Below are 25,234 nucleotides of genomic sequence, written 5' to 3' on the forward strand. Positions count from 1 at the left end.
TCTGAGTGGAATAGTCCAGATTTGGGATCTTTAAGACAGAAAAAATTCACCTTTGGTTTTCATTTTGAAAAAAAAAAAAAAAGTAAATTCAATCCAGACTGGCTTGAATCTCGGTTCAGAACAGTAATGTGTAGAGCACTTTAAAGGAGAGAATTTGACTTAGTGTGAAATGTGGACCATTCTGAGAAAATTTTATTGTTGTATAAAGAATGTATAGATTAAGGCTTTGTCTGATTTTAATTAGCCTTCCACAAGTTTAATATTCCTGTTATTCTTCAGAGCTAAGGCACTCATTTTAGTGTATTCTGATTATTACTGCTCAGAGGGAGGGGAGAAAAATGGAAGAACTTTTACCTTTTCCTACCTTTTTCTTATTTTTAGAGGTCAATGAAGTCAACACTTAAGACTGGTCTTGTGCAAGCTTATGAAACTACCTTACTTGTTTGGCAGGTGGAACAAATATATTTAGTGGATCCCAAATCAGTTAAAGTGGATGCTGTGAGCATCAGTTTAAAAGTAACTTGCTACACCTTTTATATTCTAAGACATGAGAAGGTATAGAGATAAGTGGTGATTTGTAATACTGGCTTTCTTAAATCCTTCTCTCTTTTATTACTAGGGCATCGTGGAGGATTTCTCTTATCTGTGAAGCCAAACTTCATTAAAAAATAGAGACATGCTTTGTTCAGTCTAGTTGAGCTTTTGACCAAGACTAGAAATTTTTAAAAATGGAAGTGATGTGGGGACAGATTTTTTTCAAAAATTACACTGGATATCCCCATGCTTTGGTATCTTTGAATAGATTATCTCCAGAAGCTGTCACCATGCTGTCTGAGAGTGTTTTACCCTTACAAAGTGCCACAGATCAGAGAATAGAAAATTTGGCACATAAATTCTTCAGTGACTTTGATTTTAGGCTGGATTTTAATAAAGCATTTTGTATACCTTCATGTCATATTTACACACAGTCTCTTAACTACTTACCTTGATGAGAAAGTATTTCTCCTTCTTGGCTCACACAAGGATAAAAATATTCTTTATCTCTTCAGCTGTACTGACATTCCTCTTCAGTCTTTCAATTGTCAAGAACACTTCTGTTTTCAGGGTTTCAGGATCCTATTGGAAAGAGTCACTTTGTGCATTTTTAGCAGTTAATTTGAGCATGATCTGATACATAGTAGTAAAATCTCAAGCTGAGAAGCACTAATCTTTCCAACTTGCTCTTAGTTACTTTGTTCTCTGAAACATCCCCAAATAGAGCATGTGTTTGATTTGGAAATTCTTTATCATGCAAAAGGGTATTCTGATGCCCTTCTGATGACTAACAAAGATTCTTTTTTGTTTGTTTTGTTTTAATGTTGGATTTCTATTAGCAAGATTTTTTTGAATACAAATTGTGTTTCATGTGTTTGATGTCTTTTTCCCAAAAGGTTAACAAATATATTTAAAACATCTTCATTAAAAAGAAAAAAAAATGTTAATATTAAATGCTGTATAGCCCTAGTGTGCTGTAATACCTGTCTTGATTAAAAATTTATTTGAGCTTAAAATAAAAACAAAGTATTTGGCTTAGTATTATATATCCCATTTCTACATAGCATAATGATGACTTAGACATTGTCTTTGATGTAGTTGTAATGTTTTGAGAATTTGCTGTATGGCTGGCATATTGTAAAAGATGAACCTATGAATTCATCTGAGTCAGGATGTATGTAATCCTACCATAGGTATGCAGCCATGTTTAGTCTAGGGAAAAGATGCTTCCTCCTCACCCACCCACCAGTCTAAAGAAGACTTTAAATCAGATGTGTTATTAATTTTGATTTAATAAATTGTTGTCAGAACTTTCCACATTCTGCTTCTCCATATAGACCCCTAAAAATAAATAAATAAATATATATGTATATATATATATTCTAAAAAAAAAGAAAGAAAGTAGGAGCAGTTGTAAAGTTGGAACCCCACATGTGTTTTGTATGGAGAAAGCAGACTTATAATTCAAAGGAAGTTGTGTGTGTGCCAATAGTGTTACATCTTTTGGTGTGGACTGGAGGTGAATTGATATAATACAGCTTTTTCCATCACTCTGAAAATCAATCTTCTTCTACTTTTCATCTCTGTTAAAGGCCTTATTCTCTCTCTCAAGCCAGCCATTATACTGATTGATTATGACTGAAATTGTCTTGAATCCTACACAGTGAGAAAGAAAGATCCCATACACTGAGAAAAGAAAGTGGAACATTTTCAGCATTCTCATGATTGTTTTTATAAAAGCATTAGTCTGCAATGAGAGGTTGAAGCAGCAGCTGTTCATTAGCTGTACCATAAAACATCATCAGTTTCTATTGCTGTGAGCCCCATATTGATGTTTTAAGTGCCTAATTTGGGAACAAGAGATTCTTTCTCAAGCTCTCCCTGTTGTTTTGTAGAGAAAGTGAGATACAAAATAGAGTGAAGAAATGAAAATAAATTTTGAATGTGGTATGTGGTAGAGCTTTTTAAATAAACATATAAAAACTTTAAAAGAGGATCTCACAGTGCAACACTAGACAGGAAATAGTTTCTTCAAGGGGTTATATAAAAAAAAAAATGTATGGGGTATTCAAATACCTTGCGCAGAATCAAGATACAGGAATTTGAGGTGCATTTTTGCAATGTTCTGGGGTTATGCAAGAGTGGATTCTCTTCTGAAGGTTTGTCTCATTAAATTTAGCACATTAAAGTGTTTCATCAGTGTGATAATTTAAAGGAATGTGAGAAGGAAAACAAGAAAGCATAGCATTACATGTCACTTTAATAAAATTGAAACAGATATCATCTATTTAGAGTATATGACAGCCAGTGTAATTCACAGTAAAAACAACTCTCTATATTGAAATTGAATGGTTTTGTAACTTAAATAGTACCAAGATAGATTCATAGAAAAAGCTGTCCTAATTCTCTCATGAAAGCTCACTAGTATTCAGCGTGTTCTATAAATTGTATGAACATTCTGATTAAATCCACAGCTGACCATGTGTTGCAAGTCTATTAAAAGTCTAAATATTTTATTTTTTCAGCAGAGCTGTTTTTGCTTTAAATTTGGTTATTTCTCTAACCTTTTGTATTGGCAATATCATCCTGCAAGATTTACCACCCCTGAGACTGGAAACTGGTGTCTTCTACAGCCATCACAACTTATTTTATATTTAAGAAAAAGCAATAAAAATACATATATATTAAGAACAAGCTATATATAAATATATATATTCTGCCAGTTTTCCACTAGGAATAAAAATTTACAAACTGGGTAAAACTATTGCATTTTGAAATGCTAATTCTAAGCTCATTAGGATTGTTTGAAGGTCCTAAGCTAATAAAATTCATTAATATATTACTAACTAGCACAGGTAAAAATTGCTACCATAAAAATGATAGCCATTCTTCTGTACTTTTATATTAAATGAATACATTTTGAAGGAGAGAATTGTGTTTGTGCTGTATTTAGGAAAGTCTGTGAGTTGTAACTTTAACATATGTATAGGGTTTACGACGCAAGGTTTTTGTAGCAGGGGGCTTTCGGAGTGGCTTCTTGTGAGAAGAATACAGAAGCTGTCCCATGTTAAATAAGGGCCAGTTTCAGCTGTCTCCAAGGGACACGCCACTGCTCAGAGCCAAGCCAATGAGCAATGTTTTTTGCGCTTCTGTGAGAGCAGATTTAAAAAATGGAGGAAAACAAAACAAAACAAAACAAAACAAAACAAAAACAAAACAAAAAAAAAAAAAAAAAAAAAAAAAAAAAAAAAAAAAAAAAAAAAAAACGAGGAAACAAACTGCTGGGCAACAGCAGCTGGGAGAGCAAGGAGTGAGAACCAGCCCTGGTCAGTGCAGGAGGAGGGCAGGAGGTGCTCCAGGCACACTGCAGAAGTTCCCCTGCAGCCTGTGGTGAGGCCTCCAGTGGAGCAGGCTGTCCCCCTGCTGCCCATAGGTCCCACATGGAGCAGATCTCCACACTGCAGCCCATGAAGGAGCCCCCTGTGGAGCAGGTGGATGTGGCCTGGAGGAGGTTGCGGCCCATGGAGAGCCCCCGCAGGAGCAGGCCCCGGGCCGGAGCTGCAGCCAGTGGAGAGGAGCCCATGCAGGAGCAGGGGGCTTGGGGGGAGCTGCCGCCCGTGGTGGACCCGTGCTGGAGCAGTTTGCTCCTGGGGGATGGACCCCGTGGTACAGAGCTGCAGTTCTTGAAGAGTTGCTGCTGCCTGTGGGAAGCCCCCTCACGATCAGTTCTGGGAAGGATGGCATCCCATGGGAGGGACCCCCATGTGGAGCAGGGGCAGAGAGACCATGAAGGAGCAGCGGAGATGATGTGTTAGAGACTGACCACAGACCCCATTCCCCTGCACTGCTCAGGGAGGAGGTGAAAGAAAGGGTACTGGGGAAAGGTGGTTTTAGGATGTTTTGTTTTGTTTTGTTTTCACACTGCTCTAGCTTGTTAGTAATAGGCAATACATTTCTCTATTTTCCCTACACTGTCTGTTTTGCCCGTGAAAATAATTGGTAAGTGATCTATCTCCTTGTCTTTATCTCAACCCTTGAGCCCTTCTCATCATATTTTCTCCCCCTCTCCGCTTGAGGAGGGGGAGTGAGAGAGCAGTTGTGGAGGAGCTCAGCTGCCCACCTGAGTAAAACTGCTACAGCATGTTGTGCAAAACATCAAACATTATAAACATTAAACTTATGGATAGAAGATTTTCTACTAATATGGCTCAGAAGTGGAATTACTATTAAATAGTTTAATGATCAGAAAAATACAGATCACATCTCTATACAACATTTGCATACCTTGAATTTAATGTGAATTCTGAAGAAAAATGTTTTGGGATGGAATCTTGGTTTATATTTGAAAACTAATGAGGGACACACCTTCTACCTCCTTTTAGTGGAGGGAAGTGCTGTAGTACCATAATCTGAGAATTTTAAAGTAGACTGTGCTTTAAGATTGTGTCAACTGTCAAGCAGGTGTTTAGGAATACTGCGAAAGTAACTAAGTATTGTTATCAGATGGTAACAACCTCATCAAGGTGAAATAAAAGATAATGAAAAGTCCCATCCAAGCTAGCAGCCAAAGCTTGTAGCAGAACAAAAATCCTGTCAAGGCTGGATATAACCTGGTTAAAAATGAATTAAAGATGAGATGAAAAGAAGCCTTGATTTGAAATAAATAAATAAACAAATTAAAATTACTCAAGAACAAGAAGAAACTAGCCAAGAACAAAGTTGTCAAGAACTGAGATGGATTAGAGAAGCAACTGATCTATGATGAGGAGAAGCAAACTTGAATCTTACCCTGTCAGCAGCAAAAGAAATAGTCAGAATTAAATTAATTTGACATTTTCCACAATTTTCCCACTTGCAAACATAGAGGAGAAGATGTGTTTTTCCATTGTAGAATCTATCATACAAAATATCTAAGTCTAAGAGCCTGAGGTTTGACAGTTTTTTTTGTTTGTTTGTTTTGTTTGTTTGTTTTTCAGATATTTCAATGAGGAATTGCTTTTTATGCCTAGTTTAAAATAATAGCTAAATGTTCCTCAGATTGAGGAACAGAAAGCTTTATGTTATCACTACTGGTCTAAAGGGACCTGTAATTACTCTGCATAGCACTTTATTTTTTGGAAAAAAGAAAAAAAAAATATCAAGCATTCATAACTGGATTATTCATTTCTGGAACTCAGAACAGAATAGAATTGGTCAAGTTTCACTCAAGAATTATATAAGACAGCATAAATAACGTGGAGGGAGCTAAAGCTTGGAGGGTACCAAACCTCTCTAGAGCTTCTGTCAATCTTTGGGACTGTGGAGAAAGCTGTGGAGCTGCTCTTTGTCAAAAGCCATCATTCTGAATTGCAAAGTGGAAAGTACAGGCTTCCGGTGTTACATCTACTGTAGCTCCTCTGAGTCTTGTGGAAGTTACCCAAATGCAACTGAGAACATATGCAATTATTAAAGTTTCAAAGAGTATTTGTAATGTGTATCCATAGATGCCCAAGATACTAGACCAGTTTCTCTAGCTTCTCAACTGTCAGTGAAGAGAATATTCAGATCAGGGTTTAATCACAGTTGGACTCACCATTTCCATCTGGAGAAGCCCATTCAGTGTCACTAGTAGAGGCTGGTCTTCCTGGATTTCCCTGAGATGACTAATGAGTATTAGATTCTTCACATTGTTTGGTGTACATTCTCCCAATGTCACGCTAGTGTCCCCCATCCAAAATGCTCCACTAATATTAGGTAGGCTCAAAAGCTAGCAGACCAAACCATGCCTAGTGCTGGACTTGTGGATGCAGCACCAGATGATGATTACTCTTTTATCTCATGTGGGATTGCAAGTAAGGCTGGAAGATATACGATATTATTTGATCCATCCCCTATGCAGGTTCCTCTGAGATAGCTAACCAGTTTTAAAATCTTCCACTGTTTTTCACAGTTCTTAGGTAAAATATAGCTACTCTTACCAATAACAAAGTTAGTTTCCAAATGACTAATTTAAATCTACGTTGCTGTTGCTTATGCCATGACTGTTCTGCTTATTCAGTAATTCTTCCTCTTTTTATTTTTTATTTTTTCTTGTGCCAACCTTTAATGCACTTAAAGCCTGATATGAAGTTCCTCCACTTGGTTGTTTTTTGTTGTTGTTGTTTTCTTTTTTTTTTTTTTTTTCTTCCCCTAATCTTTTGGGATTCTTTGAAATTTCTGTCCTTACCAACAGATAAAGAATTCACTTTCAGACATGGTGGATGCCGGTTCTGACCTTACATTTTCAAGAAATGACACTGTAAACTTTGAAAACTGTTAATCAGAAAAAAATAACCAAATGAAGTTTAATGCCCTTGGAACAATCAGAACATACTGTGAGCAGGGCAAGGGTTGGGAGAAAGAGCCAGAATGGGCTGCTACCTGAGCATGAAGGTGGCAGACTTTGTTTCATACCTTTGTGAACAGATTTCTAAATGGTAATAGCAACATCTGATAAAAACATCTCAGTCTAATGAGGGAGGCTTGACAGTGAATTCCTTAAAGATTAAAGATAAATGGTAGTATAACAATGAGAGACAAATGATATTCCAGTGAATATGCTTCATTGAAAAGGAGAAAATTGCCTATAGTGAAAGTAGGACCAGTACCTTTGGGGCTTTCCCCTGCTACCTGAAAAGGAATATTTTGTGGTGAAGTGTCATCACTGTCTGATAGTGCTAAAGTAAAGTAAAACAGGTCAGCAGAAATGTAAAAGATAATAGAGACAAGAAACAGCCAAATTGTTTTATAGAAATCAAACAGCTCTAGCAAAAACTCATTTCTTCTGATGTCTTTTCTAAATTAGCAGATGATGGAAATACCGTGAATGTAACGAATTTCATCCTAATACAGCTTTTGATGAATATTTGAAATTTTCATGAAATCTTGCAAACTCTGTATTCTTCTGGATATGAACACTTAGGCAGAGTAAAATCTGGGTGAAGTAAAGGAAGAGTGTAAAAATAGACTGTCTTTATGGCATTAGTAAAAGGAAGTATTGGTGATTTAAAAGCATTATGCTGCATTGTTTCCCTCTTTTATTCACACAATCTTTTTACCCACACTGTCAGCTCTGGATTGTGTAGTAACAAGTAGTGGCCTCTTGAGGATAAGGATATTTAAAAATTCTCAGTCATATGTCTTATCACAAGAGGATTTGCAAAGCAATATTTCTTCCTCTCTCCCACCTGGATTTCAGTGGATCTCTGTAGCACTATGCATGTCTCCATACACACAAATCTTGTGTGGGGTCAAGACTTGAGAGTTCGGGTTGGTTTTCCTTGGAAACAACGACCCTAAGAACAAAAAAGAGAATAATGACAGTTATCAGAGAGAGGGTGGGATATAGACACTCTGAACTGGCTTCAGCTGCCTAAATATTTGCCTAGACCCGTGTAAGATGGCCTTGGTTTTTGCTGAGTGCCCTAGAAGGCTGTTTTTTTTTTCTGTATGTCCTATGTCATATTTTTTGACACTGTGTAGATATCTCAAATACCATAGAGCACCAGAGGATAGACATCAATATTAGGCTGCTGAGTGCAGCCTATTAGTCTACAAGCAATTTTAAAATAATAATAATTCTTTGACAATCTTATCAGTCTTCTTCCCCATTTCTAGTTTGCTTCAGGAATGCAAGCCAACTTTGTTCTCTTTTGAACAGCGTTTATGAAACTCCTAGATTCTTACTAATAGTTGTGCATTTGTGATATACAACCTTTCTTCTTATTCTGTTTGCCATAGGCAGTTCAGTATTGCAGCGATTTTAGTTAGGAGTATGATTTAGCCAATATTTCAAGCTTTGTCCGCATTATATCATATAGGGAATATGTTGTCATAAACTTGTCTTAATAGCTAAATAGCAGTTAACAAGCAGTTAAATCTTGTTAAAGAGAATTTTTATCTAATATAAACACCACATCAAAAAACATTACTGTCAGATAATAGACCTAACTCACCAGTAAAAGCTCCACATATGTCAAATGCATTATTTTAATGTATCGATAATTGCATCAAGTAGTGCTTGTTACTTGGGAAGAAAGGTTAAATGCTGACACCTATGTATATAACTTATTTCAAGAAAAAGTCATTCGTATTCTTATATGTGTTTTTTTCTTAGTTGACATAATAAAAATAACCATACTGGAAGCCTTAGAAGGACATTAGATAGGGACAGTCTTTGGGTGCATAGAATTAAACTCTGAGAGACAGAACATACTTTAAGCCTCCCCCACCTTCCTTTCTTGTCTAAGATCTTCTCATTAAAAATAAAAGTGAGGATACAGCCCAGACTAAGAGTTTATTGATGAGTAATATGTGACATTCGAGTCAGCAGCTATATTTGTAAAATATCTGTTTTTTTCTTTTCCTCTGCTTCTGGAACAGCTTGAGAAATATATTTCAGTATTCAAATCTTCTTATTGGGACATATAGGTAGTAAGGAGAGAAAGGTGAAAGGTGATGCGGGATGTGCAGATGTGAACATTATTAATTCTTTTACCACCACCAACAATTATTTTAATTTTCTTCCTACTTCATGAAGCTTCCTGCAGTTAACTAGCCATACGCAAATTTCAGACTTACCTATAGACATAATAGTATGACACTGAATTTTAAGCTCTTCTAATAGAGAACAGTAGCACAGACAAGCAGGAGGCTGTTGTGTCCACTCAAAGCTGGCCAGCACATTCAAATACTCTTTAATTCTTTTTTTTTTTTTTTTTTAAATGAACAAACCTAGAGTGTATTTACATTATTATTATCAAACACATTTAACTGTACTGAAAAAGTAATCAGAGTTGTAATTAGCACAAAGTAAAACAAATAAAGTCTGTTTTCAGACATCATTTTTTGAAATATATATAAATATATAATTCTTATCTCATGAAATTTCCATTTAATCTATTATTATTCTTTTTTTATCATGCCATTGTATGATATGTGCATACAAGTACATGGTTGTAATAGAGTACTGCACAAAAGAACAATGGAAAGGCATAAGTGTTGTTGCATATGTTATGTAAAATGTAATATGGAGAACTAGTAAAATACAGCTAGGCTAAGCACAATTAAAAAAAAAAAAAAAAGCTATTAATGATAAGGAAAAGAACTGAGTTCTATAGTCTAACTGTAACGCAGGCTGAGGAAAAAGATTGAGGACATCTTACCGAAACAATGAAAGATGGAAAATTTGAACTGAATAATAAAGATGAGAGCCTTCATACAGAAGTAGGGAAGGGCAAAGAAAGGGAAAAACGATGGCCACATGAAGCAGCAAATCTAAAAGATGACCATAGGTCTATGTGGTCTGAGTCAGATCACAGACCTAATTCAGCTGGAAATTAACCCAGAAGAAATAATAAAGCAGAAAAATGGGGAATTATCTTTAGCACATATAAAGTACGGCAGAAATACTGACTTCAATAGATATAAATTGGTCAATGCAGTTTAAGTATATGGCATGCAGAGTCTTTCTATTTGGTACATTTTGTCTGCTGCTATGTTTCGTAATGACTTGGACATTTTTTTTTTTTTCCTTCAGTTTGATGTGCTTTGCAATTTCCCACCTTTTTGCTGACCTCCACAGTAGAGATGGTGTTGCTTCAACCATGGCATTTTGAGATGACTGTAGTTGAAATACTAAATAAATCTAAAAATGCATCCATTGCTTTCCCTTTCTTTAGGCTACACTTTATCCTCAGCTATGCTGATACAGACCCAAGGCAAATGAAAAGATATGTGGTCAGGTTTTGACAGAGGGTGGAAAAGTAGATGAATAGAGCCAATATAAAGATTTCACTTCTATAGCTAGAGGTATGCCAGTGTGAGGCTATGTGAAATACCAAACAGCTGAAAGGAAAAAGAAATGATACTGTACAAAGCTAAATATGGTTATACTGCAGATACATACAAAAATCTGAGAGGAAAAAAAGATGGGTAGAGTTTAATTTTAGGGTATGGAGTTTTTGTTGTTGTTTTAAGAAAATAACTGCAGGTCAATATTTTTAGACAATGGATGCTGCAAACTGTAAACTGTCTTTGAAAATGATTGCTTTTTGCCTTCTGGAACATGAATGATCCATAGACACCAGATTTTATTATTATTATTATTATTATTATTTTTTTATCTAAACCAAAAATATTAGTTTTAGGTTTCTTTGAGTAGAGAGCTGTTGCCAGTCTATGCATTTCAAATGTCAGTAAGACTGTTATTGCTAGTTTTCACAGAATCACAGAATGGCTGTTTCAAGACATCTCAGTCATTATCATTATTTTTTTTCATTACAGCACCCTTTATTTTTAATCCTTGGACATTTCTGTATTTGTGATATCTGGGTTCAAGGTCTCAAAATGTGAAAGGCCCAATTAACAAATACTTTCACACAGTTTTATTGAGGGCAGATTTACTGCAGAATGAACTCGAATTCCTCCTCTTTCCAGCTCCAGAGATGCCATTGGCATCTTCAATCTTGGATGTCATCATTACTGTCATCTCTTTATCCAGGCAAGAATTTATCCCCCTTTTCTCTGCTCCCATTAGGGAGATGTCTGAATTCACTGAAATGTATGTATACATGTATACAGGTATGTGGAAGATCACACAATCATACAATGTTGCTATGCTGCTACTTTTTTGTTTTCTTATAATTCAAGAGACTACAGCAAGCAGTAGTTATAAAAATGAGCAACCAGCAGTGTGCTATTAAATAAGCTTCCCCAGATATAAAAAAATGAAAGATAATGCAGAAATAAACATAAGCATGGGGGAAAAAAAAAAAAAAAAAAAAAAAAGGAAAAGAAAAGAAAAGAAAAGAAAGAAAAAAAGGTATGTCATCCTTTATTTCCTGAGTAATCTAGTCATGAGTGCAGGCCAGAAGTCAGGATTTCATTGATTAACATGTTGATTTTCTTTCCAATAGTAATTTTGGTTGAAGATTTAGCTCAGAATACTTGAATGTCCTCGAGCATAATTCTAGGACTTCTATATGAAAAGTTACTTTTTATTAGTTTAGAAGGACGTTTATGCAATTTTGGTATGTATCAAGAGCTCTTTTGAGGAATCTTGGTATCAGACTATTGAACAGCACATCACCCCACTTTGATTATATAATTCTTTCTTCTCTGGATTTTATTAGCTGCTATCAACCACATTGGATAAAAATATGAAAATAAGTATGTTTGTTCTCTGAGCTTTGTAGCAGAGAAAATAGTTAGAGCCAGTAGCATCTCCCCTGGATTTTAGGAGAATGGTATTACCCTGCCTTTCTCAGAGATTGCTGGTTACCTTCTGTCAGTGAGCAACTGTCTCACTGCAAAGCAGAAGCACGATCTCTCCTCTTTTGTCTGTGTTCAAGGCAATTACTTCTTAGAAAGTGGAATTTCTTCAGAATGACTATGTACAAGAGCAAACGCAGAAACCAAAGATGTAAGTAAATTGTAAACTTTTTAAAAATGTTTGTAGATAGGAGGGGGGAATAAATCTCCAGTTTCATTGAAAGCCATGCCTTGCTTTACCCTGCTGTGGTTAAATAACACCAGAAAAGCAGGAACAGTATTCCCTGCCAATTATCGCAATGTCTCTGTATCTTAAGTGCATGAAAGAGCTTTAAAACAAACCAAAAAAAAATCTCACTTGTTACTATGGAAACCCACAGAAGTGATTGCTTTTTAATATCAACAAAGAAACAGAGATCAAATATAAGTTTATTTCAGACCAACATGCTTTATTAGGGATAAAGACTAGCTAGTTATATCCTTTGCCTTGATAGGGTTGGCACACTTCCACTTGATGGACATCTTTGTCTGATGTAGGGAGCTAGCATTACCAGAACTTTAAGGGTAATTGATTTTCCTTCACCACAACTTTCAGAGGAATTGACTAGCTTTTCCTAAACCACAGAAATAGAAACTGGGGAGGGTGGCATGCATGTCTCTGTTGTGTGTTTATGATGCTCCAACCCTGAAAATACACTGTCATCTAAATGCATGAATTTCCAGGCAAACACCTGTTTGACTCTTTAAATTGCTATGGCATCAGCTGGGGGAATTTTAGTAACAATAATGTCTCCTCCAGAACATTATGGCAGGGTGACTCTTGCGGGTCAGCTCATGAAGTATGAGTTACTGTAAGGAAATCTAGCAAAAGGCCAAGTTATAAATGGAGAACATGTCTGTGGATGAGAAAAAAAAAAAAAAAAATTCCACTAAGAAAAATGACATGTAGGGACTGTGTGCTTTAAGGGAGAGAGCAGGAGGGGAAGGAATATCAATACAAAAGAAGATAATTTTGGACTTTATTTGGACAGGGGCATTGCTGCTGTTCAGAGTAGAAGGGATTTATACAGCTTTATCACTGATCTCGGTCTCTGGTCCTTAGAACTTAATCTGTACAGCTCTCTTTCAGTCTTTCTTTCCCAGAACAAATGGATGTGCTGCATGTAGAAAGTTTGCACAGCAGATCCCTGCTAAAATTTCTGCAACTGAAATCAATCTGCATCATATTAAAAATAAAAAGAATTATCATAAAGTTTGTTCCCATAGCAGCAGTGAAAGACAATTATTTATATACATTTGATTATAGATAATCAAATTCACTTTAACATACTAATTACTATCCGTGTTATTATGTAAACCAGGATGTCTTTATATTGCTGGCTGCCTTCTTGCCTTTACTCCTATGCAAGCCTGGTTGTGGTGTACAATAATAAAACTTGTGACTACGTAACTAAGTTAGATTTTTTATTTGTTGTAGGGATATAGTCATTCATGAAAACTTTGCACAAGATGCTTTTGAGAATGTTTTTATGAAGAGAACCTGCCTTCTTCCCCTTTCCTTTCCACTCCTGCTGACCCCAAGGAGAATCCGTGATTTGCCAAGGGGAAAAAATAAGAAAGAAACATAAACAGAATCAGTTTTGCAACTATGGTTGTGGCTCTTGCATTGTTTTTTGTTTTAATCTGTCTTTAATTTTAGGATCAATAAAATATCTGAATAAAACTGTCTCTGTAATATTAGATGCCAGTACTGTACATATGAATGTTTCATTGGTACCTCTTAATTAATTATCAACTGTAAAAATCTTAACAAACAAACAAATCAATTTGGGTAACTTTGATATTCATATGATTCAAAGGCCTTTTGAAGGACAGATTTCATCTAAGTAGTTATTCTGAAATATCGGGCATAATGGTAGCTGTGTTGAACAGTAGACTAGTACTATATTTTCTGTTCACTTAACTCATGGTGTATTCCACACTTGAATCCATTTTTGGTGGCCCTTAATAAACAACAATGAAAGATATTTAGTATATAATTTCTACTATGCATAGGGTAAACTGCATTTTTTTTTATCTCCTCACTACGTCTCAATAAAACTCTTGAACATCTGGCATAAAATAAAAATGAGCTTTGTGAGCTTTTTTATTCATTGAAGTGTTGCTTCTGGGTTTGGTACATGCTGAACAGTATAGGCATTGCCTTCCAAAATATTTTTTTTTTCATTAATGTTTGAAGAAGGGTGTAAAGGCATTTTGTACTTCAAATAATTTGAAAATACATCAGATGAGGAAGGAGGTTAGAAAAAATAGAGACATTATGTATGACCTTTTCTAACATCAAATATGAGGAATCCCTATTTCCATTTTCTGTCACAGGTGCAAAATTGTTGCTGGAGAAAGAGATGCCAAAGAAAACACCACCACTACCAACAAAACCAATATCAACAATAAAAATTATTTACTCGTATCCCATATGAATGGGATAAAAGTTCCCTATATATTTATTTCTGCTGCAGCAGCATATATAACACTTCTAAATTTGAAAACAGATTTGCTTGCACTGTACATTTTGGTTTTAATTCTAGCCAAAGTAGCACCCACATTAAGTAGTTCATATATTTTATTTATTCCACACATGGTTGTAACTGATGAGACCTAAAAATAAATATCACAGTAAACTGTGAAACTTCTACATCACTAAATAATAAAATTCAAATAAGGCTATTTCTGTATGAGTGTTTGTGTGTACCTACATACAAGCACACATATCAAGTCCCCATACATATATGTGTCTGGTCACCCAGATTTCTAGCATGCTTTATTCATAATTCAGAATGTTATCAGATATCTCAAAGCTGGGATTCTCTTTTCATTACAGGGACATAATGACTGAATGAGAGGAAACCATTGTAAAAATAAAGTCTCTTTAAGTAATGATAAAAATATATATGTATTAAACACACCTGCTAAAGCTTTTCTGAAATAAAAGTTCTGAGTCAGACTAACCTGCTTTGGGGCACCAGCTGCTGAGGAGCTGAGGCCAGTCTAAAGCTTGTGGTAGGCTGTTATGCACATGTGGGACTTCTCCATGGACAGGCAGTCATTCACATACTCTAAATCCATTTTTCACTGGAAAAAAATAACTTCTCTATAAACTGAAGTTTATTCATTGTTAGTGTAAAGCTTCACAGCTTAATTTGAGATCACATTCTGAAGGACTGTGTACAAAAAGCATAAAAAGATTATAATAAATGATTGACTCAAAAAAAAAAAAAAGACAAAAAAAAAAACAAAAACAAACAAACAAACAAACAAAAAAATCAAAAGGAGGGAGACAGTAATGGCCAAAATGGTGTTTCAAGGGTTTGTAGCAGCACCCAGGAGGAGATGTTTAGATAATGCCTGGGAGGAGGTGTCAATTATTTCCCAAAATTGGGTGTGTAGATACTGCAGTATAGAATGTGTGTGACTGTTGCAGAAGGTCATAATATATTTGGCTTAACTCAGTGCAGTATTTAGAGGCGTGCTGCCCACAGCACTTGATGTGCTTTTTTTTCAGGTATCCATGTCTTGTTGGAGAAAGAACTTCTTGTACGCCAATAACAAATGTTGAGAAATTCTGTGAAATTCCAGACAGAAATAATATTTTGTCCTATCAGCTGTTTTTGATCTATTGCATTGCCTTCTATATTTTCTTTTATCCATAAAGTCCTACTTGTAATCTTTTCATCACAGATTTGCTGCTCTCATATTCTTTGTCCACCTTTGCAGATAGCATAATTACTTTTAACCATATAAATAGATTTGGCATCTGTTGAAACTTGTTAATCAAAGTTAGATCAACCCATGATAACTTCCATCTCATTCTTGTCTATTAGGGCAACAAAGGCTCCCCAGTACTGAGACTGCTAGCAGCCTTTAATAAAGTGTGTTTTAGGAGGTAGTGACTGGAAAACCAACTCTCACTGGGGAAAACAAGTATAGTTACTGACCCAGATACATATAAGAAAACTGCCTCTTTCCCTAAAGCATCAGAGACCCAGACAAGGGAATATCTCTTCAGCATGGTATAAAGACAGCTTTCTTCACCTAAAGCTATCCTAGAATAGCCCCAAGACGTTCCTATTGCTTCATACCTTTTGAGGAAGTAGAGTTCAGCACAATTAAGAGTATCATTAATAAGGCTGAGTAAAAAGACACTCATGACCTGCAGGAGTACAAATGTCATTGAATATTCACATCACATGGATAACATCTTTATGGAAAACATATATGTATAATTTCTACTCAACAACTTAGGGGCTTCAGGGATAGAAGCACAATTTTCACAACTTGGAAGGGAATTCATTGTGACCTGAGAAGGTTAGTTTATTTGAACATTATTAATTTCCCAATGTCACTAATAGCAAAATTTAAAACTTATGTCCCTCAGTAAACCATGCAGGATAAAAAAGCTGGAATTTTTTCTTTGACACATTTTCATGTCTGCTGTAGAATTCTAATTGCTTGTCTGCTTCTGGACTGTGTAAGTTACTCAAAAGCATTGAAAGGTATTTGTTTCAAAAAACATCTTTTGAGATATTTTTGAGATTAATAACCTGACCAAATTTTGTGCTATACTCAATGCTCCCTTCTGCTCTGTTGGAATCTGCCTCAGCAAGAAAAATTGAGGTTTTGTCCCTGTGGAGTCAATGCTGTGAAGAAGTACTAAAAATGAGGAGGAAAACTTAGGGAATCAAGAATTTATTTGCAATCTCTCTTGAATGTAAAAAGACAAGGAATAAACAGTGTCAGGACATATTCAGAAGTGACTTCTAAAAAACTGTTTGAGAGTCAAAGTCAGCTCACCTGAAATGTAGCTGGAGATTGTAACAAAGAAATCCAACAAATCATTTCAGCTTTATGGAGAAAAAAATCTAAGGCAACAAAAAAGCCCTTAATAGTAGCTTAGTCTTTGTTAAAAATGTTACGGTAAGAACGTTAGGATGGATTCCTTACTTTGCATAAATAAAACAGTAGAATAATGGACAATAACTAAGCTTCAAAAATAATAATAATAATAATAATTGGAAAGTTAAACAGGCCTCATAAAAATACATCAGCTATTGTTAATGATGATAAAATTGAATTATTATAAAAGATGAACATATGCAAATCATATAATTTGGATTATGTGATTTGAAGAGTATTAGGGGAATTAGCAAATGAATGTACTGCATCATTGACAATTTATATTTGAAAGGTCACTGAAAAATGAGAAGGTATCAGAAATATAAATGTAATACTTGTTTGCACACACAGTAGTATTACAGTCCTCAGCTTTACTCAGACTGGGAGAAAACTTTGCTGTATTCATCAGCGGCATAATTTCTCATTAGTGAATCACCACTATATGTGCTGGTTATTCTCCTACAAGGAAACAAAACTTACATGTTCTAGGACTGAAGCATTCCAGTAAAAAAATTAAGTAAAATCTATTAAAATAACAACTAACAGATTATAGGTAATCATTGTCTAAAGTGATCTATGTAGGAAGAGAATTCTGGCTTTTAAATTGAGCAAACAGAAGTCCAGTGAACAGATGAACTAAAGTCAGACTAAAGATGACTACAAGCTAAGATATACATTCTCTGAGAGTAATCAGTCATGGAGACAAGTACATGCAATTTCTTCCCTCCATCACTTGGATTTTGAATCCAGATTACTCACCTATTTTTAAAATCTCTATTCAACACATACTATGGACCTGATGACAAAAAAATATCTATTCAAACATTATAGTACATGCTATTGTGCAAATCATAAAGAGTGTTATTATATAATCATAAAACCTCTAAAGCCTCTGAAAGTATCGAAGTTTTAAAGGCACTCCAGACTTCCTCACTACATGATACTCCATTAGAATTCCTATACTCTGCTGCAGACGAGATGTCTACCTGTCTGCTCAGTAAAAGAAAAATCCCTTTGGGATTCAGACCATATAGAGAGTCTGCTCTCTTAAGGCAAAATCCATTGCTGCTTACTTTCAGACAAAGTGCAAACTTTTTCAAAAAAAAAAAGGGGGGGGGGGGGAGAGGGGTTGTATGACTGCATATGTAGGCAGTGCAAGTCCTGACTTGTAAGCACATTTGTGTTTTTATAGCTGACCTGATTCTCTTCTATTCCCTTTCATGTACTTTCTCTGTAGGAACAGAGCAGTAAAGAACACCTCTATTCTACCTCCAGAGCAGTTCTTAATTTCAGACACAGCTGGTAACTCTGCCTCTTTCCATAATCAGAAATGTTGACAGACTGAAATCTTGATTTTTCTGATATGTGCAATCTCTTCTCAAGCCATCATTGTGAGTTCTTATTGTGAAATTAAATAAACAAAATTATATATTAAAAAAAAAAAAAAAAACACAGAACTTCTACTAAATGTTATAGTGATATACTTCCAGCTGTAACCAGCAGTAAAACCAAACACAATGTGCGTATTAACAACTTCATAAGGAAAAAAATATATATATAAAGGTTTTAAAAATAAGTTTCAAGTCTCTCAAATCATTACCCCAGATCTGATAAAACCATTAAAGGAATGCTTACAAGTTTTGAAGCATCGGCCAAGACCTAACTGCTACAGAAAGTGTAACATCTTTGTATTGTAGAAGCATAATTCTTTCATATTCTTTGAGGGCATAATCCAGCAACATTTCTAGATGTTTCTCTGGAAATATTCCCCCTCTTTCCTCCACAAATAGCCCAGAAGGAACACAGATCTCAGTTGTATTAGTGACCACTATGAGCACATATGATCAATATTTTGATTCAAACTTTATCTATGGATCATTCAGACTCTCATTGAAGGATTCAAATATTTAGGCCCTAAATTTCTGTTTTGCCCCGTTTCACGTTTTTTTTTTCCCAGTTATCTTGTGTTAAACATTCTGAAAAATAGGCTGTAATATTAGCTTATATTATAGCTTACAGTTATAGATTTCTTTTCTGCCCCTTCTCAAAAATGAAGAGGTATCTCTTCCTTATTGTCCTTTGCAGAAAGCTGTGGTGATCTCTACAGACTATTCATTAATTTCTCTCTGAAACGCCCCTCAAAATAAAGTCTGCGTAGAGTGCCTTTTCAAAAAATATAAATAATAAATGAATATATGTTGTGTTTTAAGACTTCTTTTGACCCTGGTGAGTTAGAAAATACTTTAGAAAATCATCCAACTGTAATGCTTTAAATAGAACACCTGTTGTTCTTCAAATTGCTGGTACCTGTCTTATTAACAGTCTCCAGACAATTGTATTGCTGATTTTTGTTCACCTCCAGGTCTATCATAAAGCTGGGTCTAGGTGTGACCTTCTAGCCTGGTTTTACTGCATGTGTTTAAATAATATTTCCGTAGGACCTACTGAAGATCTGGCACAGCTATTTGGAACACTTTGGGTTTTGCTTTATTTTTATTCTGTTACTGCAGGGCAACATGTGGTATCAGGACAGAAATGAAACCTATGGCCAGAGATTCTCAACACTCAGCAGGCTTGGTTAGTATTCTGAAAAATACTTTTCCCATTTTATATGCTCTCATTTTTTAGGGCAAGATTTTTTAAAATCATTTTAAAAATAGTTTATCATTAAAAAAAATATGCTTTCAGTGTGAGAGCTGTGCGGGCTGGAGGGAAGACCCTTCCTGCTTGCCCTCTGTAGATAAACTAAAATACAAAGAAAAGGTCAAGGATTTACTACTGGTGGCTTATAAAATGCTATCACTGTCTTGAGGGAAAACAAACAAACAAACAAATAAATAAATAAATCTTATTTTACAGTTGCATTTTTGAAGCACTACGCACTGATTTGATTGGCCTTTCCACTGGCTTTCATTTTTTATCTTCTATTTAATGTTTTTGATCATGACCAAGTATTATAAAGATGGATTCAAGACAGCATGCATTTAGAGGTAGCACTTTTTTCCCTACTATACATTTCTTAAAATTAAAATACTTTTCAAGTATTGAGATATGTTTGTCTACAAATTCCTTTCATGAGAGTAGCAAATCTATCAAGCTTTTTGTCATTGTCTCTACATTTTTGTTGGTATTCACTGATCAGCTTTTAAGGATGTTGTTCAGTGTCATAGTCCCCAGTAACATATATTTGGATGTATAAATAACGTGATATATAACACAGATACTGTGTTAACTTGACAATGATCAGTAGATGCAGATGTTGCAACTAGAAAAGTAAGTTTCTATTAAAGTAGGTTCACTAATAAGTAGGTAAATGTTTGCAATATAGGAATAGTTTACGACCCCTGGTACCTTCTGTAATAGTTTGAGAATAATCATGAACATGCAATGATTTTTACTTTTGATAAAATATGGCTTAAAAAAATGTCTGCATGTTTGCAGAAATCATTGTATGTGTTGCAGATATTTAATACGTATTTGTAGTAAATCTTGATCATCACTGACAAGCTGTTGTAAACTCTCATATGTTCAAAATGAGTCTACTTTGGTTCTTTTTGATTTCTGTCAAATATAAAATTAGTTTCCTGCTATTTATACATATTTTCCTTATACTTGACTAAAAATGCTGAGAATAAATTATTTCTAGTCTATGGAGGTATGAATATTAATATATATGCTTTTATGAAGTATCTCCTGTATGTAAGAATAATTCCTTCAGTGATCAATTGAAATATATATATATATATATATTTTCTCAAATTAACATTGCAATAAGAAACCTAGGTAGATTTTGAAAGTAAACACTTAAAAATATATATATATATATATATGTATGTAAAAAAGCATGCTTATGACGTTGGATTTATGTTTTTTATTAGGGTCTTTTTAAAAAATGAGGAAAGAGCACATCTCATGAAATGCAAATTCTATTGATTGGACCTGCCCATGAATTCTGTATGAATTGTAAATATTTGTAAATATTTTGTATGGCCACCACAATCTGATTTCTTCCTTCTTCTTTATAAAAATCAATTTATATATATATATATTCTTTTTTTTTTTTTTAATCTTTCCCTCAATATATGTGTACATTATTACCTTAACTCAGAATGGCTACAATAATTCTATTTTCAGAATAGCCAATTTGACAAAGATGGTATTAATATTGGATGACGTTTACATTTGAAATTAAAAGTTACTTCTACAAAATGTACTGTTTTTATTCAAACAAAAGAGATCTGCCAAATAATTATCCACCTTTTACTCTATGATCAGCTACTGTCCACAGATCCTGGTAGCTCAAACAGGCAATTAGAAGCATTTAAACAGTCTACAAAATTTTTTATTTTCAAAATAATTTGTAGCTATATAAGCAGAAACATAAATAGATGGGGAAAAAAAAATAAAGGAAAAATCATGCATATAATCAACATAACAGAAAGCTTAGAATTTTTGCAGAAATTTAAATTTCCCTTATACATTATTCTTCCTGCCAGGAATTTTTAACCCGGGAACATTAAGAACAAGTGCTGTTTGTTGAGAATTTAAAATTAAACGGAAGAGGTTGATAAATATAATTTCAAATTATAACTTATTTATGACTTACATAATGTAGTTTAGAATCAAAGATATTCTGTGCTTAGTTAGGTTATGTGTAAATAATATACACCGCCAATGGCTGACTATAGAATTTACAATATACATCAGAGAGTGGAAGACATTTGGACATTTTTGCAAATATCCAATGACAACTTGCTACCTAATGTCTAATGAACGTCAGTTTAGCAAGTGCTTTTAACAGCTGTTTGTGCTCATCCAGACATTTTGTTTTGTTTTGTTTTATTGATTGCTTTTATATGAATCTAAGGTTTTGGTCATGCAATACTAAAATCAATGGCAAAATTCACATTGACTGAAATAGTGTTGAATCTAAGCTTTATTGCTAAGGAAAAAGTAGCAATTATGTTGTCCTACACACGGTGTTCACAGAAAACAGCCATATAACATATCCTGGGAGACCTTCTTTTGGGATTTAACTCAGACTTGAAGGGAATATCTTGCAAGTCAATGGTCATTTATTCTGTTTCTTCAGCCGCCTATTTCAAGTCTCTTTTGAAATGTCCAATTTACCACCTTTTCCTGTAGTGCTTTGTTGAGACGTAATGTAAACTACAACAATTGTTATATACAAGTATTAATGTTTTGGAATTATTACAGACTTACATGTTGTAATATCAAAAAATGTTTTAATCTCCCAAATAATCTAATTTTCCTACCTGCAACTTTTTAAAAAGTCCAGGATCTACATTGCATGTAAACAATTTAGAAGTTATTACCATTAATATACATAGATACACATACACACTAAAGCAGCATTTAAACTGACCTCTAAAGTCATTTCTCCCCAACATCTATGTTAGGTGAGCATCTAGGTTGGTCCCATCATGTGGACAGCAGCAGAAGCCAAATTGGGTCTAAACAGTTGGCAGACAACTTGTTTCTTCACAAAAAGAAAAGGAATTAATGAAATACTACGATAATATTAAATGCAAGCTTTTGGGCAATCCTCCTTGGGAAGTTGTAGTATGTAAGTTATGCCTTAAGAATTTATTGTACAAAAGAATTATGCTTTCTAAGAGGCATGGGTTTTTGGGCATTAAGTGATTCTTCAAAAATTATTTTTAACTCCATCTGAGGTAAAAGAAAGTCAGCTTTGTATGTCTTTTACTAGAAGGGCATTGAAAAACAGCAGATGTGTGTACACATTTTCATTCTCTCAGTTCTGAAAAGCCACAAGCCAAACCAGTTTAAAACATCAGTAAAGGAAAAAGATATTTTGTTGTTGTTGTTGTTGTTGTTTTGACTAACCAAAAAATGCCTGTGCTTCAAGCAAATGCAAATAAATTAAAAAACCTATTATAAGAGATTTTTTAAGGGAAGCTGTAACCCATCCTGCATACACTCATACTGATTGCACTGATGCTATAAACATAACTGATGCTTTCTAAACATAAATTATTCAGAAACATTAGGACATTAATGCACACTTCATGTGACAGTAGATGGACATGGTGCTTGGGCTTTAGCAAATATGACGTGAAAACAAAAGGGTTTTTGACAGGGGTCTTGTCTGTATTGGAGTTCAAAAGATTTGACACTATCATACAAAGGTGAAGATTTCTAAAAGAGTAATTAGAATCATAGAATATTCTGAGTTGGAAGGGACCCTTAAGGATCATCAAGTCCAACTCTTGACACCGCACAGGTCTACCCAAAAGTTCAGACCATGTGACTAAGTGCACAGTCCAATCTCTTCTTAAATTCAGACAGGCTCGGTGCAGTGACAATTAATAGTCTTTTGATGGAGACTGGAGTCAAACAATAGTAGTGATCTTTCTCTCAATTCAGTGTTCTCATGGCAGAGTTAGTGTGATACATTGAAGGATTTGCCCCCCAAAAATGAAAGTTCTTGATATTTGAAAAAATCTTGTTTTGTCCTTACTAACTTGTTAAAAGCAACACCAGCATAAAACTTGTTAAAATGTTCTCTAGAGAGGTTTACAGTTACAGACTATGTAAACAGAACATTATCCAAGTCTGTGATCTCTGGTCTTGAATCTCAACCCTTAAGTATCAAAGGTAGTGACAGAACAAGCTGGTTAAAAATCAACTTCAGAGCCAGAGGAAGCATTGTGCCAGATCCCCCCCATATAGGGCGCTTACTTCTGATGTGCTTGTATTTTACTCCCTTAGTAACAATATGTTTCTGTTTATACTAGTTTAACAAAGTAACTATTTGTCACTTATTTCTTCGAAAATATTCTGCATAATTAAATGCTGTTTGATCTTTTGTGCATTAATTTGCATTTCTTGTTATACATAAAGTAAGCCAGGTGTAGGGAAGAAGAGAGAATGGTAGAGAAGAGGAAAAGGAGCTCAGGTCAGTCTGGTCTGTACTGACAGATATGTTGTTCTGGCCAGTAACTTGCATTTGGACAAGTATTCATTCTTCTCTTTACTTTGGGGAAATAAGGTTTTATCCAGTCTTGAAAAGAGTTAATAGCATCCCTGTTTCTCCTTGGAAGGATATCACATGCTTGTAGCCATACAAATGTCTTCACTGAGAGAATTTGGGAATTCTTTGTTTATTCTTTAAAATTTGTTTATTCTTTAAAATTTGTACATGGTCCAATTTTCTGTGTAAAACAAAACAACATTACTTCTATTGCGGTCTTCTTCAGCTCATAGCTTTACCAGGGATTCTCTACCTGAAGTATGGCTCAAGCATCTGGAAATTCAGAAGGTTGCAATGAACCCAGAAATACTAAAGATAACTATAGCTCCTATATGTCTTTCATCAGTTTTAATTAGTTTCCCCAGTGGAATGATTTCAAAGCTCCTTCAGTATTTCAGGTGATATTTATAAGGCCTAAGAAAGTTGTATTCTGAAGGGACTCATTAATTATGGAGCATAACTTCATCACTTTTTTTTTCCTGATGTGCAATCAACTTGCTATTTATCATGCCCTTAATTTTATGGCATGTTAGGCTGCAACATACTCTTAAATAATGTGTATCTAATTAACGTTCCCTGATTTCATCAACACACATGAGTTACTTCTTCTGGCACCTTTCTTTCACTATCAGTGCACCAATATTGTTCAGGTGTGGTACATAACAAGCATTATTTTTTTTCCTTGACACACAAATCGTAACCTTATCTTGTGATGTATAGCTACTGGCAAGGGCCTTAAATAAAAAATGAGACTGCAGTCCCATGACAAAAGACCAACCAAAAATACATGCAGGTCACACCTATTTCATTTCCACAGAGGTATAAATCTGTTCTGTCACAAAGCCGGTTAATTATTTTGATCATCGAATCAGTGTAGTCAGGAAAGTAGAGAGTATTAAACAAGGGCGTTGATAAGCTTCGTATGTATCTGTGTGAAAGAGTAATTAGCTTGATGCATGTTTTAATCAAAAGTGTATGCATGTGGCCTTTGCCAGATATTACTTCTGCTCACGCACAGAAGAAATATGTTTCTTTGACAATTTTAATTTTAAACTCCTTTAAGAAAAGTAATTTAGGTGCTTACCATGATCCTGATAAGTATGGCCATTAAGTTTCTCACTGAAATATAACTGTGAGTCCCCTGGATTTAGGAATACAAGTCTTTGTGACAAATCTTAAAGTGCCAGGCCCTGGATACATATACCGGAGTTCATAACTAGTGTCACTGAAGCTCACATGCTAAACCTGTCAGAATTACCCAAAAAAAAAAAAAAAAAAAAAAAAAAAAAGCTAATCTGGATAATAAACAATCCACATAAGCACAGTTTAATCCCTCCCTGCATGTAAAAAAAATGTAAAAATAGCCATAGGTAACATTCTTAACCTTTTAAAATTCTTCAGTGTGTAATCGCTGCAGCTTACTGGGGGGGGGGGGGGGGGGGG

The 25,234-nt window shown here is 34.8% G+C and overlaps 1 protein-coding gene across 14 annotated transcripts in view; it reads left to right on the top strand.

Annotated features, from left to right (window-relative positions):
* The window catches only part of RALYL (RALY RNA binding protein like), a 409,045-nt gene that overhangs the window by 278,324 nt on the left and 105,487 nt on the right, over positions 1-25,234 (top strand). Inside the window, exon 1 of one of the 14 annotated variants that reach the window (XM_035317330.1) lies at positions 11,821-11,974. The exons of the other annotated variants lie outside the window; for them this stretch is intronic. Coding sequence (XP_035173221.1) covers positions 11,938-11,974 — 37 coding nt within the window. The 5' untranslated portion in view covers positions 11,821-11,937. Of the gene's footprint in view, positions 1-11,820; positions 11,975-25,234 lie in introns of those variants that run through there. 14 annotated transcript variants of the gene reach the window in all.

This window comes from Oxyura jamaicensis, chromosome 2 (genome assembly GCF_011077185.1).
Source record: "Oxyura jamaicensis isolate SHBP4307 breed ruddy duck chromosome 2, BPBGC_Ojam_1.0, whole genome shotgun sequence".
NCBI classification, from domain to species: Eukaryota; Metazoa; Chordata; class Aves; order Anseriformes; family Anatidae; genus Oxyura; species Oxyura jamaicensis.